The 18,485-nt window shown below is 37.2% G+C and overlaps 3 protein-coding genes across 3 annotated transcripts; all 3 read right to left on the bottom strand.

Moving 5' to 3' along the window:
• Positions 1–1,020: 1,020 nt before the first annotated feature.
• LOC105101026 (olfactory receptor 6C76-like) lies at positions 1,021–1,992 on the bottom strand. The gene has a single exon (XM_010994114.3). It carries the CDS (start codon positions 1,954–1,956, stop codon positions 1,021–1,023), a length of 936 nt encoding a protein of 311 aa, XP_010992416.3. The 5' UTR covers positions 1,957–1,992.
• A 5,058-nt stretch (positions 1,993–7,050) lies between these two features.
• LOC105101027 (olfactory receptor 10C1-like) lies at positions 7,051–8,348 on the bottom strand. Its single transcript, XM_010994115.3, has one exon. The coding sequence runs from the start codon at positions 8,044–8,046 to the stop codon at positions 7,084–7,086; it is 963 nt and encodes a 320-aa protein (XP_010992417.3). The 5' UTR covers positions 8,047–8,348; the 3' UTR covers positions 7,051–7,083.
• A 5,807-nt stretch (positions 8,349–14,155) lies between these two features.
• On the bottom strand, positions 14,156–15,103 carry LOC105100991 (olfactory receptor 9S13). The gene has a single exon (XM_010994076.1). It carries the CDS (start codon positions 15,101–15,103, stop codon positions 14,156–14,158), a length of 948 nt encoding a protein of 315 aa, XP_010992378.1.
• Positions 15,104–18,485: the final 3,382 nt, after the last annotated feature.

The following is an 18,485-nucleotide window of genomic DNA, read 5'->3' as shown; positions in this document are numbered from 1 at the left end:
ATTTTATTGGATTTTCTGGTTTCTGTTATGACTATTTTTTATTTACAACTAGATTACATGCTTCTAAAGAAAAGGACTCACGTGGTTTATTTTGTTGTTTTATTCCTAATAGTATATGCTAAGTATATTCAGTAACATAAATGAATTAATAATTAGCATTTAATAATTTCATCCAACAGTTATTTTATACTTTCACATTGGCCTTATAATATCTCAAAATAAATTAACTGGTTATGATTATATTATTATTATTATTTCTTATATGATTATGTTATTATGTAGACTCTAAAAAACAGTTAGTTCCAAGGTGAATAGGAAATGTCTGGTAAAGTATCAAATTGACCTCTCTGGCCATATTTTATTCTTAATCAAAGTTACCTAGATTTACTACACCTCATGACTCAATATTTACCTACCTATATGGAATAGCATGTAACAAAAATACAATATACCATATGATTTTTTTATAACACTAGCATAGTTTGAATTTTTTTTTTTAATTCTCAGGACAAAAAATGGCATTGCTATTTTAATCTTAACTTCCCACTTTGAATATCTTTATTTATAAAGAATAGAAAATGTGTATCAAGACAAAAAGCCAGTGATAAACAAATTCCAAAGAAGCCATATCAGATAATCATTTTGAACTTGCTAAGATTTTTTAAAAAATCAAATATGAGAACAAAATTTACTGCACATACATAGAAATAATTCAGTCTCCATGAAATAATGCATAAAATTGATTAAAATAAACTTTCAAATATTCACTACACTTAAATGAGTGAAGAAGAGAGAAAGGGATCAAATTGGAGAATGTTTATAATGGAATAAGAAAAGAAAGTTTTGCTATTTTGAAATGGAAGACATCATTGGGAAACAACAGCGAATATAAACATCATGACACAGCAGAAAGAAGTGAAAGGACAAAGGTAGTGCCATCAGAAAATCAGGACCCAATCCAAGCATTTCCTTTGCCATTTTCCTTAATAATCAATTTCCCTTATATACTTCATCATGATTTTACCTGGATAAAGACAGAACTCTTTGTAGCAGGTTCTTAAATGCTTGCTTCACCTGCTGGTTCCTTAGAGTATAAATAAAGGGGTTCAACAGTGGGGCGACAGAGGTGTTGAGAACTGCAACACCCTTCATTAAGGATATCCTCTGTTTGACCGAGGGTTTAATGTACATGAAGATGCAGCTGCCATATGAGAGGGAGACGACAATCATGTGAGAAGAACAAGTGGAAAAAGCCTTTTTTCTCTGATTGGCAGAAGGAATTTTTAAAATCGTCAGGGCAATATAAGTGTACGATAGAATCACTAATACCAAAGTGACCAGGAGAGTCACCAAAGCTAAGATGAAACTCATCATTTCCAACAAATGTGTATCTGTGCAAGAGATCTGCAGGAGAGGAGCGGTGTCGCAGTAGAAATGATCAATGACATTGGAGTCACAGAAATCCAGGCTTAAGCCTAAAAGGAGTCCTGGAAAAATGATGAGGAAACCAGCCATCCAGGAGCTAAGGACCAGCTGGATACAGATTTTGCTGCTCATGATGGTTGTGTAGTGCAGGGGCTTACAGATGGCGACATAGCAGTCATAGGACATGGCAGCCAGGAGATAAAATTCAGATGCACCAAGAAGGAAGGCAAAAAATAACTGAGCGGCACAACAGTTATAGGAAATGCTTTTGTCACCAGTTGCCATGCTAGCCAGCAATTTGGGGATACAGACTGTTGCGTAAGAGATTTCTAAGAAAGAAAAGTTGCGAAGAAAGAAATACATCGGGGTCTTGAGATGAGAATCCAGCTTAGTGAGGGTGATGATCATCAAGTTGCCTGAGATGCTTAACAAGTAGGTAAGAAGCAGGAAGACACAGAGCACAATCTTCAATCTGGGGTCCTCTGTCAGTCCTACTAAGATAAACACTGTCACTGTTGTATGGTTTTCCATCCTTGCCTTCTGCTCTGCTTCTGCTCTGCTAAAAATATTGAGAAAAAATTATGTAAAGGGATTGATAAAACATGAAGATAACTATATCAAAGTATTAGTCATTGCTAAAGGAACGCTTTTTGGGATGTGATTCATGTAAGATAAACGCTAGCAAAAGCTGTTACTTTTGAGAAAAAGCAAATATGTTGTACAAATCTGATGAAATAGAAGGGTATCTTATAAGTCATGTTCTATTCTGGTTTAGTTATATTTATCATAATGAAATGAAGAGAAGAACATGCATGTGAAAAAAATTGATTTCTTCTTTCCTCAGTATGTAAGGGCAAAAATGTCATATTACCTACACTCAGCCTGACTGCTGACCATATAAATATCACCTCAAGGAGCTGACTATGAGGGCAATAGAGAAGGAAGCGGTATATGATGGCTGAGAACAGAAATCCAGCTTTAGGTTTAAGCTACACAGTGGAAGTAATTCAGTACAATAGTGTCAACACCTCTTGAGTTGTTTGGCCTTTTGCCACATCTACTCAGCTAACCAACGCTCTTCGTCTTAGTTCTCTCTTCTCTTTTACCATCTCCTCTTCCAATACTACACCTATCTGATCACGTAGTAAACCTGATTTGAACAAAATTAAACAGATTTGGTGTTTCTTCTGGTTATAGTTCTGAAAATGGAAAGAGAATAATACGATGAAATGCAAACAAAGTGAATAAGGTTCAGAGAGAGGGGAAAATGAAATAAAGTACAATAGAGGATAGATAGATAGTAAAGGAAGATGATAAAGAGAAAAACCTACCATTAAGACTGAATTTGAATTCAGATGAGACAGTGACTTCTGTTTAGCTCTTGGCTTCTTAACTGATATATAGACCGAGACAGCAAAATTGTCATTTACCTCTACCTAGGAGAACACAGGAGAAACTCTAGTAAATGTGACTCTGATAATCAGTGACTAGGCAGGTGTTCAGACACTTACAGGTAATACTGACAGTCTTAATATAATATGGTAAGTCAGAAGCCAAGCTGCCTGCAATGAAGTTGATAATGTGGTTGAGAATTTTATAAGCTCTTATTAAGCTAAATATGAAAAACTCCTAGGGATAAACATTTCATCCCTTGAGGGCCAGTTTCTTCTTTGATGACTTCATCATCAATTACGCTTCTTTGGTGACTTCATTATCAATAGCAAACACTTATTAAACAATTTTTATAGGTCCATGGAGAATGCACTGTACTGTGTTAGACAGTGCTCCCGACTCCTGCAGTTTACCAACTTATTGAGGAGGCAGGATGCACATGTGACTATAGCAAAGTACTGTGTTCCATTAACTTAAGGGTAAATAAGAGCCATTTTTACTCTATGGCATTGGAGGCTAGGAGAGGAGGTTTCTCTGGGGCTTGGGACAGTGGGGAGAGATTTACAAGAAGGAATGTTAAACGAGAGGGTGGATCCTCAACTGGGCATGTGAGACAGACTAGGAAGCAGAATAGGTAAGAGAAACAAGTGAACAAAGGTGCATAAGAATGAAAACTCGTGAAATAATAAAAATTTAGCAGCGAGTATTTACATTAAAAATTGAAAGGAAATTTTACCTCCTTTCAAAATCATGAAAAAAATTTTATTCAAAACTGGTGACATTTGATAAATCAATTTCAGGTCTTCCACAATTACAATCAAGTTAGAAGGATTAAATTTAAATCTACTAACATAAAATACTCTCAGAATGTTAAGGTGATTTATTTTCAATAATATTCAGATGTATAAATCACCTGCAAAATACACTAAAATTTACACACTGTTACTCTTAAAGGTATATAAACACAATTACTTAGGCAAAGGATTTTGTCTGTTGATGTTTACGTTCCTTATATCTCTGCTGCAGGACGAAGCACTCAGATTTTTTTCCCTCCTTCCCAGGTATCACACTGAAATAGGTAATTTTTAAAATAAGTTTAACACTGTGAGCATTTTGTGCTTAGCTGTTTGTAGCTCAGATCAGCAATTTAGAATATCCAGGTATCTCTTTTGTTCTTCATATTTACTATATTTCTAAGTTAATACAACACAGTAATTAAATTAAGCAACCGTTTATCATAGCAAGTGATTACGGTTGCTTGTTTCCAGGGGATGCCCTAAGCAGTATGCAAATCTCTCCAAAAAATTCAGGTTCAGAGGCAGTACTTCCCTGAGGATCTTTGGTTTGTTTACTATGTAAGAGATGCCAAAGTGTAGAGGCATCTCTCCTTAGTTCTCAGGAGATCTTCCTTGCACAAAATATACTATATTGAAGTCACCACGCATCCCATTTACCTTCATTTATTTGTTAATTCCTTTCTTCCATCCTTGAATACATGTTTGTCATGTGCTTGAAACGTGTCAAGCATGCTTCTATGCCCTGGGCATAAAACTGCAATCAAGATACATGAATATAAAAATTTTGAATAATCAGTGACTGCAAAGTTCCTACATTTGAAGAATGCCATAAATTTACAGAATCAAGAAGGCAAGGTAACTCCCAAGTGTGATAAAATGCCTAAGCATATAATCCCACTGCTAAACATCAAAATAATGAGAAAATATTTAACATAGCTAGAGAAAAAAGACTTACCACATACTATGAATATTGAGGAACATTTACTTAAACAATTTCTAACCTCGTCACAAACATTGGAGGCCAACAAACAAAGGGTATTTTTCAGTATTTTTTCCCTTAAAGTCACACATGCAGGTGGATGCATGGAGATGGCTGGGGTGATTTTCCACCTTTTTAGAAAACCCAGTTCTTATTGGCTCATTTTCAGTCTTCTTAAGAATTTAAAGTGCCTCTCCTTCAGCTGTATCCTCTCCTGAAATTGCTAAACAAGTGAAAAAAGCCCCACTCCAGACCGGTCACATGTTTAAAAGCATAGTTCCAGTGAATATAATATCAACTTTTAGTACATGATTTTTTAAATGTTCTAATATCTTAAAAAATTTATAGTGATAAATGTCATATCAGGTTTTATCATTTTGGAGGTCGGTGGAGGTACTGACTACTGGAGATTTCTGGTACTGAAAATCCGCGTGGGCCTGGAAGTCATGTCAAGTAGTCTTAACCTGGGGAGCTGTGCTGGGCGTGTCTCCCAGGAGTGGGCGTGTCTCCCAGGAGTGGGCGTGCACTGGAAAGCATCTCACTGGTGTCCATGACTTTTGTTACTTAACTCAAGATCTGTGCACATCTTTTCCCTGCCATACGTTATACAATTTGGCATGTTTGAGGTTGCTTTTTTGGAACTCTTCCTTATTCTTCTAAACCAACAGTCAGTATTGACAGATCTCTAGTGATATGTGTGGAAAATAGTCCTAAACTTTTACCTTGGGAAGGAACTGCTTTGAAGCTCAAGCAATAAAACAGCACACAGGTTTGGTAAAGAGATCGATTCCATCTCTTTTCCTGGGAAGTCAGCATCACTCTGGAATCCTGGAGAACTGGAGGTTGAGAACATCCAGAAACTACTTCTGGCACAAGTGTGGATTTCTTACTAGTTGGTGATAAGCAGCAACAGCAAGTCTCTAAGTGGTTTTGCAGAGCAGTGAGTGCTTGTTTGAAAATGAGGGCAAAACAAGTGAAGAGATCAGACCCTCTGTGATGCCCAGCAGCTGCTGGATTGGGGTGTGTGTGTGTATGTGTGTCTGTGTATGTGTGCACCCACACATGTGAAGTATTTGTCACGTGTCTCAGAGCCCACATGACCGAGGGATAGCTCTGGATGGGGTGGGGCTCTGCTCTCACACAGGTGGTGCCTGGACAGCCTCCAGTCCTACTCGTGTGAGGTTTCTCTCATTCCAGGTCATCACAGTGTCCCATGTGTGATCACAAACACCCACTTCTCAACAGGAGAGAAAACACATTTGTGTGGTTCACTTACAGGAAATAAATATATCTGCTCAGCTTCTACTTGCAGTGATGTTTAGTCTCTGAGTTCTTTCCAGTTGTAATTCTACTGATAAATAATCCAAATTCTGACCATCACTGCCCTGAAACTTAGGAGCCTGGTGATAATGTGACTGAAATGATAGATTGAACAAAGCAATATACTGTGCATTCAATGCAGAGAAAGACAAGAAGACTGAGGACAAAAACAACCACAATTTAAAAACTAGATAAATAAGAAAAAAACTTTGAATAAGAGTGTCATATTTTTATCATTGGCCAGTAAATATAAATTTTTTTCTCTAAAACTTCACTCCTATAAAAAGTGAAAAAGTAAGTCATAAGAGCAAAGGAAGAATCTACTTTTGGATAAAGAACCAGGGTTCGGAGGAAATGTACACATGACAAATATAATTAACTGCTGTACATTATACATGAAAGTTGTTAATAGATTAAATCCTAAGAGTTCTCATCACAGGAAAAATATATTATCTATTTCTTTAGTTATCTAATTGTATGAGATGATGGATGTTCACTAAATTTGTTGTAATCATCATCCCATGATGCATGTACGTCAAATCTTTATGCTGTACACCTGAAACCTTATACAGTGCTGAATGTCAGTTATATCTCAGTAAAACTGGAAAAGAAAAAAGAGGCAGGGTTCCTCACTGGATTTACAAGTTAAATACTTAAGAGTTGTGTCACAGTGGACATCACTCATCAGTATTTACTAGGAGTTGATGTTTAAGATGCCTGATTATTTAGGTGTATAGAGGCAGAATAATTAAGGGAGTGCACTCCCCTTAAGAACTTAAATTCTAACAGCTTATATTGACATTAAAATGTATTAATTACTTGGTATTCATTTTTATTTTTTTCCACAGGAAGAACATTTCATTGTCCTTAGTCAAATGGACAAACAAACTAGGCTTAATCCTACTACCACTGTGGAAGGGAAAAATGAATGGTGTCCAGGACACAGGAATACTCAGTAAGTTTGTTGATTGAATATTTTTTTGAACATTGTTGATTGAACAAATGATAAATATTTTAATAATCCTGTAGTTCTTTTTATTTAAAAACATTGAGAAACATGGAACAGATCCGAGGGTCTCTTGGTCGCCATCCTGTAAGTACGTGAATGACGCACCGTGTTGGCAGGGCGATCAGACACCTGGGTGACCTCTCTGTGCGGTAGTGTGAGGTTCAGGCCATTTGTCTGAAAGGGCTCCTTCGTGTTAGTCTCTGAAAGGCTTCCTTCACGTCCTGGTTCCTCAAGGTGTAGATGACGGGATTCAGAGCGGGCGTGACCACCGTGTACATGAGCGCAGCGGCTTTGTCTGTTTGCGGAGAGTGCGCAGCCTTCGGCTGGAGGCACGCGAACAGGGCGGTGCCATAGAAGAGAGAAACAACCAGGACGTGAGAGGAGCAAGTGGAGGAAGCTTTGCGTCTGCCGGCGGCCGAAGGGATTCCCAAGATGGTCAGCAGAACGCGCGCGTAGGAGCACAGGGTGAGCAGGCGGGGACTCATGACGAAGAGCGCGGACACAGCAAACAGCACAGTCTCATTGTGGGACGTGTCAACACAAGCCAGTTTCACGACAGGCATGATGTCGCAAAGAAAGTGCTGAATCTCTCCTGTTCCGCAGAAGGGCAGAGTGAAGACCCACGTGGTCTGGGCTGACTCCACCACGACCCCGGTGGTCCACGATGCTGCGGCCAATTTCAGGCACACGGGAGGGCCCATCAGCAGAGTGTAATGCAGCGGGTGACAGATGGCTACAAAGCGGTCATAAGCCATGGCTGCTAGCAGGCAGCACTCTGTCAGTCCCAGGATGGTAAATACGTACATCTGAGCTGCACAGCCTCCCACACTGATGGTCTTGGTCTCCACTAGCAGGTGCACCAGCATCTGAGGCCCCACGCTGGTGATGTAGCACAGCTCCAGAAAGGAGACGTTGACCAGGAAGAAATACATGGGCGTGTGCAGGGAAGGGGTGGCCCCGATCAAGCAGATGATGAGGAGGTTCCCTCCCACCGTGAACAAGTAAATGGTTAGGAACACAACAAAGAGCACAGGCTGTAACTCTTCCAGGGAGGAAAACGCCACAAACGTGAACGTGGTGCAGAGGGACCGGTTTCCACTCATAATCGGCTCAGAGCCAGGCATCTGTGGCGACAACAGAGAGCGCAGCTAATGCCTAAAGGAATCCCGTCACCTGGCGCAGGTCTCCATCCGACTCAGAGAAGGGAGCGTTCCTCGGATCAGAGGTCTGACGTGCGACCTACACACTTGGATTCCTTTTGCTACAGCTTTGGAAATAACTGCCCAATTAAACTGCATGCAAAACTTCTACCTGACCTTGAGTTCTGGATTTTCAGAGAAACAGAGAAAACAATGGCGTTAATTTACATAATCTGATTTTTGTTTTTATCTTGATATTCTACTCATATACACAGACTGTGATGTGAGTAATATGTACGAAGGCGTTTCAGTCGTAAAGGAGCCACATGAAACCTAAGTGAGAAGAGTTAAATACAAAGGTGCTATACCCCGTCCCTCTGGATTCCACAGTTTTCCCTTAGAGCTGCACTTAAGGGCTTGAAAGGGAAATTTTCTAGCCATTTATCTATTCTTGTTCTTACGTATTTTTACTCATTTTGATTTGACAAAAGTAAGACCATATTTACGCAGCTAAAATCTTGGAAACCAAAACTAACAGAATCTACTTTCTACAACCTCAGTGTAATTTTGCAGACAATTTTGAATGGGAGGACATACCTAGAACCACAAGGCAAGCTTTCTGTTCCTTGTCGGGCTTGTAGACATCCTACAGCTGCAAATTACAATACAGTAACAGAACAGGAAGTATTTCTACTGTGACCGGAGACCATAGGGGTTGCACCACTGCACAGTGCAATTATATTTGTCTCAAGGGGAATTTGTTCAAAAACAGCAGTGACTAATGTTAATGTAAATTTGGATTTCATTATTTGAATACATTTTCCAGACGTAATCCATTGGTGTTAGTTACATCACTTAAATTTTAATGTGTAAAACTAAAAGCAACAAAAGCAAAAATAAACAAGTTGGAATGCATGAGATTTTTAAATCTTCCACACAGCAAAGAAATAATCAACAAAATTAAGGAAGCAACCATTTGAATGGATTTCCAGTATGTAATTTAAATAATTATTGAACTTTATGTATATTTGCCTAGTAATTGTCTTAAGTGTCTCAGCTGGACAGTGACAGCTCAGGTCTTCCTGATGACAATAGACCTAGCGCAGGACACAGAGTAGACTCCATAAAGCCACAGAGAACATTCACTTTAACAGGCATCCTGAATTCTACAGTGAATTCTACTCAATAGCTTTGAGCTACCTGTTAATTTTAAGCTACACATTGGCCATTGACAACTTCAGAAAAGAATAATTTTGAAAGAATGGCAAGAGGACAAACCAGATTCACGTTATTTCTGAATAAAGAAGTGAAGAAAGGAAAAAACAATGGAAATAACAGGATGGAAACATTTGGCCATGAAGAGGAGGAGACAGAGAGGGTGACCTAGGGAAAAACAGAGGATAAGACAAGGTTATTTATGATTGTTCTTCAGTATGTTTTCAAGATGGAGGAACAGGAGCGTATTTAATAGCTGTTGTGAAGGAGTCATCTAAAGCTAAGTCCCTCCCCATCTCCCCTGTACATATAGTTTGAAAATAGAGTAATACAACCTTAATTTTAGAGTTTTAGTTGGCCTAATTTCAATATTGTTGTGCCTTGGGAGGCCTGTGGAGAGGAGAGGATGGCCAGTCAGTGGGGTAGTTACAGTTCACATTTCTTAAGTTTGCCCTCTTATACAGCTGCTGTTTATGGTGCCCCCAAACAATTATAATAGTAACATCAGAAATCATAGCTTCAACAAATTTAACAAGAAAGAAATTATTTCAAGTGTCTTTTCTGATCACAATGGCATGAAACTGGAATTTCAGCTCATGTGGTGTCTTCAACAAAGAACAATACATTTGTAAAGAAATGACAGGAAAAGAAAAGCAGTTTTAGGCTTCCGTAGGTGGCCAGGTAAATACATGTGGGAAGAAACCAATGAAGTAATAAGTATTGTTTGCACCTTCCTCTCGTCAATTGATAGGACAAGAACTATAAAGAGGCAAAAAAGCAGTTTATTTTGGATCTTAGATCTGGAATTCTAGTAGTTCTATTTTTTTTTATCGTTTGAGGAGCCTCCAAAGTGTTTTCTATAGTGGTGGTTCCAATCTACATTCCCACCAACAATGCCCAGGGCTTCTCTTTTCTCCTTGTCCTTGCCAACACCTGTTATCACCTGTCATGTTCATAGAAGCCATTCTCATGGGTGTGGGGATATTTCATTGTATTTGCATTTCCTTGTGGCTATTGTTGTAGAGCATCTTTTTATATACCTGTTATCCATTAGTAGACATTCTTCGGAAAAATGTCTATTCAGATCATCTGCCCATTTTCAATCATATAATTTGTTTTGTTTTGTTTTCCTGTTACTGAGTTCTATGAATTCCTTATAATTTTGGCTATTAACTCCTTATATAATAATTAGTTTGCAAATGTCTTTTCCCATTCTGTAGGTTGCTTCCTTATTTTGTTGATTATTTCTTTGCTGTGTGGAAGATTTTTAGTTTGATGCATTCCCACTTGTTTATTTTTGCTTTTGTTGCTTATGCTTTTGGTGTCATATTCGACATTGCCAAGAGCAATATCAGGGAGTTTTTTCTTCACGTTTTCTTCTAGGAGTTCTACAGTTTCATGTCTTATATTTAAGTGCTTAATCCATTTTGAGTTAATTTTTGTGAGTGGTTTAAGATTGGGATCCAGGTTTATTTTTTTGCCTATGAATATCCAGTTTTCCCAGCACTGTTTATTGAAAAGACTATTCCTTTTTCATTAAATATTCTAGGATCCCTTGTCAACTATTAATTGACAAAAACATGCATGGGTTTTTTTCTGGGCTCTCAACGTTGTTTCATTGGTCCATGTATCTATTTTTATACCAGTATCTTACTGTTCTGATTACCACAGCTTTGTAGCATAGTTTGGAAACAGGAAGTGCGATGCCTCTACCTTTCTTCTTTCTTAAGATTGCTTTGGCTTTATCTGGTCTTTGGCGGTTCCATACAAATTTTAGAATTGCTGTTTTCCTATTTTTGTGAAAAAATGCCCTTGGAATTTTGATAGAGATTACACTGGATCTATAGATGTCTTTGGAGATTATGAACATTTTAACAGTATTAATTCTTCCAATTCATGTAAGCAAGATAATCTTTCCATTATTCTTCAATTTCTTTTATCAATGCTATAGTTTTTAGTGAACAGATTGTTCACCTTCTTGGTTAAACTAACCAATCCAGAGCCAACTCCCCTCTATCTGGCCCACACGCCCTGGCAGACAATATTCCTCTGCCATAATATCCCAGGGCCAGGCAACCAGATATAACCCCTATAGCCTAAAACTCACTGACATTAGTCAAAGTAGCCAATCTTAAACTGTTCACCCTGCTCTACCTTGCCTTTCTCAGAGAGAACCGAATAAAGGCCCTAGCCTAGTGCTTTTTCCTTGCTTTATTGGTTTCTTTTCTTAGTGTCATATATATCTGACTCTTTGTGATCCATGTAGCCTTGAATAGATGTCTGTGCATTTGAAGGAGCAAACACCTCATTAAGTCTTTACAGGCTGGTTTTTGCAGGTAAAGTTCTTCCCCTGTGGGTTCCCTGAGCTGATGGAACTACCTCCAGAATCGCAGTCATACTGGTTTGGAGTGAGTTTAAGGTTCTGCAGTGGGGTCTGTGAATGGCATGCATGTTACCAGGAGTTTAAGCAGGCATCAATACTGCCTGGTCCTTAGGTGAATGGGACTTCCTCCAGTAGCCTGTTCAGAAGGGTGGCAATGGGACAAGGATTCACTCCAGGATCCATATTTGGATGCTTGGTCAGCAGCCTAGTAACAGGTACATAGATGGACAGGAGTGTCGCTTACTGGGTCCTTGGACCTTCAGGACTGCTGACAGACTGTGGCTGTGAGGGGCCTGGATCCAAATATCAGACCCTTTCAGGATCCCTGGGGGTGCAGACAGAAGTGTCTTCTGGGTCAGCAGGACTGTTTATGGACTATTGCTGGGATGAGCTGGAGTCCAGTTACAGGGCAATTTCGGAATCTACAGCCTGACCGAGTCTGGGGGACATACCTTCCAGGCTCCCAGACTGTGGCTGAGGGGGGCTGGAGCTGGTCCACAGATCGGTGCAGGGTCCACATCCAGGACTGAGGACTGTATGCCTATTACCTGACCCAAGGATGGGCACGATTCCCACCCAGTCCCGTGGTGCATGGTGCTGGGGACAGAGCCAAGCTCGATGGAGCTGTATTTGAGTCCTCAGGGTGATGGAGATGTTTCTGGGGCATAAATGAGTTAGCCACGTGGATGGAGGCCTGCAATCTAAAAATGGCTCCTCTCCTTATTGGACTGTCCTGGGGCTGCACAATCTCCTACCTCAATCCCAAAGCTCCCACAAAAGCACTTCTGCCCACGGATGGAAGACAAATTATTGTGGTTCAAAAGGAACATGAGAGGGAGATGTCTTATTTGGTCATCTCGAGGATGTCACTCCTTTCCTCTTTGTAATCTTGGAACAATACTTTTCTACCACATAATTTTATTATTTTTTAATACATGTAAGATACTATTTTATAATACGTAAGAGAACAGATATGCTTTACTTAAATTGGAAAGCATTATATTCCTAAAAAATATAATAAGCTAATCAAGCAAATATTATGACTATAGAGATTCCATCAAAAAGGTTTTTTGAGTTGAAATCTACTGAACTTAAGATAATACAACTAGAAATCAACAATAAAAAAGATACTCTCTAAATAAATCTGCTATACTGAAATAAGAAACCGCAGCTAAATAATCCTTAGATGAAAGATAACAGTAAAAATGAAAAGAAAAGGCATTTATAAAATAATAGAAGCAAAAACAAGTTAAAGTGCAAAAGTTTTCAGCATAATTCATTAAAGCAAAAACAGAAAAGAAAGCAACCAAGTAGTCAACATATAAATTCACAAACAAGAGGTTAACAAAACCAGATCTTAGGTAAATAAATTTAAATAATTATGTAAATATACAAATAAACACACAGATATTGATTAATGAATGTAATGGTTGTATTTATGTATTATTCTAATAGCACAGTGTTTATGAATTGCAATTTTGAATACATCTAAGCAAAACAAAACCACAACAGCAAACCTATGTAACACTCAGATATCACATCATAAACTACTTTAAAATAATGACGTGGATCTCAAAATTCTAATCATACGAGGTCAGATCCTTGGCAAATTTAATTAAGGAACAAAAAAAGAATAAAATTCTAAGAATTAAAAATTAAAAGTATAGATAACCATAGACATCAAAAGGATTACATTATTACAAGGTTGTTTATGTCACTCTATGGCAATATTTTTTCACATCTAGAGGAAAATAAGGATTTTCAATCAATATGTAAGTTATAAAAATGATACAAGGTAGAAAGTAATGAGACCAATAAGCACAAGTAATATTGGATAGATGATCAAACTCTTATTATTAAGACTCCACTTGTAAGTTAGTTTCACAGCATCCATATCACATTTATTTCTTTAATTTTTATTTTTTGCTCCTTGATGAAATCATTAATGTTTGCAAGATTCAAGGATATTATGGGTATAATTCTTTATATTACCTCTTTGTATTTCTATTTGAGCAAAGCCAATAATGCATATTACTATAGCATTTCCAATTCTCATTTACAAAGATTAGACAATGGCAAACTTGACTACGTTTTGAAGAAAACAAAGAGCACAGAAATTTCAATAGTGTCTCTGTCTTTCTCTCTCTCCAAATGTATACATGGATCTATAGATATTCCTTTATATTCATATATATTTTCAGATATATTAGCACATATGTGTTTATTCATTTTCTAGTATTCACAAGTTGTGATTTTGAATATACTTAAGCAAAACAAAACATTAACAAACCTATGTAACAAACAGATATCATACCATAAAATAATTATGTAGAACTATGAAAAATCTACACCTGTTTTTAAGCTCGTTTTAAAAAGACTATTGATGTTAAAAATAAAATAACATTTAATCTTCAAAAATTTAGATGACTTTAGTTGAAACTAGTCCATAAATATGTTGATTTTAGCCTAGTCTACAGTTTTATAGCTGGTTGGAGCTCAATGAAAAGATATTTTTCTCAACAGTATCCTTTTCACAGCATTTTTCACCTCCCTATTCCTTAGACTATAAATCAGAGGATTCAGCATAGGGATGATAAGAGTATAGAACACAGCTATAACCTTGCTTTTCTCTGGTGAGGAGATGGCCCCGGGTTGGGCATACATGAAGAACACAGTCCCATAGAATAAACTCACCACAGTGATGTGAGAGCTACAGGTGGAGAAGGTCTTGTTCCTGCCATGGGTTGAGGGGATCTTTAGGACAGTGGAGAGGATATACACGTAGGAAACCAGAATGACAGTTGTGGTGGTGACGATGATGAAAGCAGACAGAATAAATAGTACAATCTCGTTCACAAAGGTGTCAACACAAGAGATCTTGATCAGGGCTGGGACATCACAGAAAAAGTGGTCCAGTCTGTTTTCTCCACAGAAACGCAAACTGAAGGTGAAACCTGTTTGTATCATGGAGTTGATGCAGCCGCAAATGTAGGAGCCACTCACCAGGTGAACACAAGCCTCCTGAGACATACGGACAGTATAGAGGAAAGGCGAGCAAATGGCTGAGAAGCGATCGTACGCCATCACCGCCAGAAGAAAGCCTTCAGTCCCCACAAAGAGAGCAAAGAAAAAGAACTGCGTGGCACAGCCATTGTAAGAAATTCTCTTGTCCTTGGACAAGAAAGTAGCCAGAGTTTTGGGAGCAATGACAGTGGAGTAGCAGAGATCTAAATAGGACAAATTCCTGAGAAAGAAATACATCGGTGTATGAAGTCTGGAGTCTGTTTTAATGACAACTAACAGGCTGATATTTCCCACCACAATGACCATGTAGATAAGCAAGAAAAGTAAGAATAAGAGAATCTGTACTTCTGGAGATGTTCTGAATCCCAGCAGGATAAACTCAGTCAGCTCTGAGTAATTTCTATTCAGCTCACTCTTCATTGCTGAGACCTGTCTGAGAAAATGAGTGGATGATCATGAACCCTATGGAAAGCCTTGTCAGCTTTTGGCTCTTGAAGCTCCCAGTGAGGAAAAAAATGCTAATAGAAAGTGAGGTTCTCCTGGCAACACAATCCCACAGAACAGCTTTACTTTTGGAAGTACCAGTACCAGAAGATATTATATATATTTTGTTCTAATATATTTAATGTCAATATGATATGGGAACTGTGGATGGGAAAAGAATGTCTGAAAGAGTGATGTTCTCAGTCATTTTATGTCATTTGTTCAGAGCTTTGGATCAGATAGAGTGAGTCCAAATTTTACCTCTTTGAGTTTAAACGGATCCAAGATCACCACCTGCATTTTCACTGCATTGAAGTCGTCTTCTGTCAAATGAGAAGTGCTAATAATACCTGCTTTATAGGATTCTTGTGAGAATAACACGAAACTGAGTATGAAAAGCGGTATCTGCGTTACCAGAACGTCTTAAATGCAAAATAAATATTAAATAAACCATCAAGCAAACAAAAACCTAAAAAATTACTTTCAGGTTATCCATCCTACAAATGGATAGCAAGTGAAAACTTGGATCAATTCCTTTTCTTGCTCAGAGATGCAGTTAATTTGGCTGTCTTAAAACATTCTACTCTGTAAAAGACACCAGGAAGCATGGGTTAGTTTCATGAGTTAGAATGAAGCACCAGTGTTAAGGAAAGTCACCTGAAATGATAAATCAACTCTAACCGCCTACACTAACCACACACTCTTCAGCCTCTACCGCCTACCCCACACACTGCTTCACTGATGACCAGTAGCTCTGCTCCCTTTTCGGCAGTGGACTCCAGCCCATTCTTTTCCTTTTGCTTTCAAGCATTAACATCTTAGATATATGAACTATTCCGCTTATGTAGAAGCAAACTTCATGTCTGAAATACAAGATTAACTTTCCTAAGAAGTTTTTTTTTCTCTTTGTATACATTGTTAATCAAACAGAAGACATTAACACAAATACTATCATAGGGCAGAAAAAAATCTGTATTGCGTAGGTTTGACTTTTTGCTTTTTTAAATAACTATCAATGCTGACTATCAAACAGTAAAGAGGTATGTGGATAATATCAATAATTTATAGATACTGAAAAATTAAATCCAAATGGAAAAAAGAAATTTTATGTTATAAATCTGATTTCCATTACTATCTTTAATTTCTGAACTAACAAGAAAATAATTCTTCCCTTCAAGGAACTTAATATCATATTTGAAGTCACATTTTAATTTGGAAATTTTTATAAAATCAAAAGTACAATAAAGTCAGAAAAAGTGAAACTGACTTAGCCTCTGTTACTATTTTTTTATGAAGTCAAAATGTCTTATTAGTTAAAAGTGTGGCATTTTAATTCACATAAATCTATGTTTTAATCCGTATCTTGCAATTCACTGGCTAATACTGGACTAATTGTTCAAATTCCCATTAACCTCTGTTTTCTCATCAGCAACATACGTCATAAAACATCTATTCCCACAGGAGGTATTGAAAGGGTTGAATTAAGTGATGTATATACATAAAATATGTTGAGCCTGGGAAATAGAAAGTGCTCATTAATAATAGATGAATAATAGATTGAACAGGAAAAATTTGCTAAATTAAGAAAACTATCCTCATAAAAAGTTGTGATTTTTAAAAATCAGTTATCTTACTTGAGATCCAGCAGATTTCAAAAGAAGCCTCACTGAAGACTTTTAATAGTTCATCGTTCCTTTAAAGGAAGCTTTGATGAAAAAGCAGCTAATTGCAGCCACGCTTAACGGTATATATTCAACTATCTGAGTGCACTCAATAAGTAGACCTATTTATTTTTAAGTTTCATGTATCTCGTTTTTATTTATTAGAACCCCCCCCCCAAAAAAAAAGAATCTTGGACTGAGTCTTCAGTTTGGCATCAAGAAATAGTCCTACACTTTATATTATGCAAAGACTGAACTGAAAATTCCTCCCACCTATTACCTACTAAAAGTTCTAAATCCTTTGATCTAGCCATATAGTTATTCTTAAAACCAAGAAAATAAGTGAGATATATGTATATAAATGTGTGGTCTTTTTGAAAGTAAAACGGGCCCTGGAGGTCAATTAGGTCAGTGTTTGCCAAACTTCCCCGTACTTCAGAATCAGCTGGGGAGATTTTGTTTTGCTTCACTGTTAATACTGATTCTTGGATCACACCTCATTCTTAATTAGTCTCAATATTGAAAACTGTCTATTAGTGAGATGAGTGCAGGGAGCATTCATTTATTTTTTAAGATTCCCAACTGACTCTACTGAAGTCAGTCCCTACATAGAATTTTGAGGACCACTGAATTTGGTCTTCTTATTGCTTCCTGACAGAATAAAGTTAATCAAAGTCATTATTAATTATAAATATTCTTCTGAAAAGATATTTTTCCACCCTTCATTGCATTGTTTTACAAATAGCACACTTCCAGGAATTTCTTTTATTCAACACAAATATGCAATATGTATAACTCTTTTCTTATTTTTCTAATGCCAACGGATACTAAAACTAGATCACTAAATGCTTCTCATATAAACCAGGCTCACCCCCAATTCCAGGACATTCCTTTAGTTTCTTTATATTTCCATTTTAAACATGTAGTTTTATCTTGGGTGCTAAAAGACCTTTTAAAGACTGGAATAAATGTAGAGAATATATTTTTTATGTATGATGAAGTCTTGATCTAGAATATTTGAGGAAACTTCTGAGATTTTATGAAACCAAATAATTGCAAATAAAATTTTGTGCATTTATATGATGGATAAGTTTTCAATTTTATGTCAAACTAAAAAGTTTCTAATGTAAAATTGTTAGATATAAAAATGACAAGTTAAACGCATACTAAGTCAAGAGTAATTGGACAATGAAAACAAAAAGCATATGTGGCTTTTTTTAACCCTTCAAGTTGGCAAAGTATTTTTTAATATGCTTCACTCAGTCAACTAATAGCATAATACTTGGTCCATTAGTAGTATTATATTTGTTTTATTATTCCTTTTATAAATTTGTTGTGTGTACTAGAAAAAACATATTTTATAAAATACCTTATAATAGCTACCAACTAATTTAAAATTCTGTAGCAATTAACTCTGCCAGCACTTATAAGTGCTCTCCCCAATACAGAGTGTCAAACATATTTAAGTCTCTTATCTTCTCTGCTGCAGTGATTTTTGGAAAGGAAACAAGGATTTTTTCCTGGTCTATGAATGATAGACACCCCAATCACTTATGATAAATCAAAGAGAGTCAAAAGAGAAAGGATAATACACTATGACCAAGTAGGTGTCATCCCAGGAAGGCAAAGCTGGTCGCATGACCCCAAATAAGGCAATT

This window comes from Camelus dromedarius, chromosome 11 (assembly GCF_036321535.1).
Source record: "Camelus dromedarius isolate mCamDro1 chromosome 11, mCamDro1.pat, whole genome shotgun sequence".
Classification (NCBI taxonomy): domain Eukaryota; kingdom Metazoa; phylum Chordata; class Mammalia; order Artiodactyla; family Camelidae; genus Camelus; species Camelus dromedarius.
This window is presented reverse-complemented; position numbering and strand designations above follow the sequence as displayed.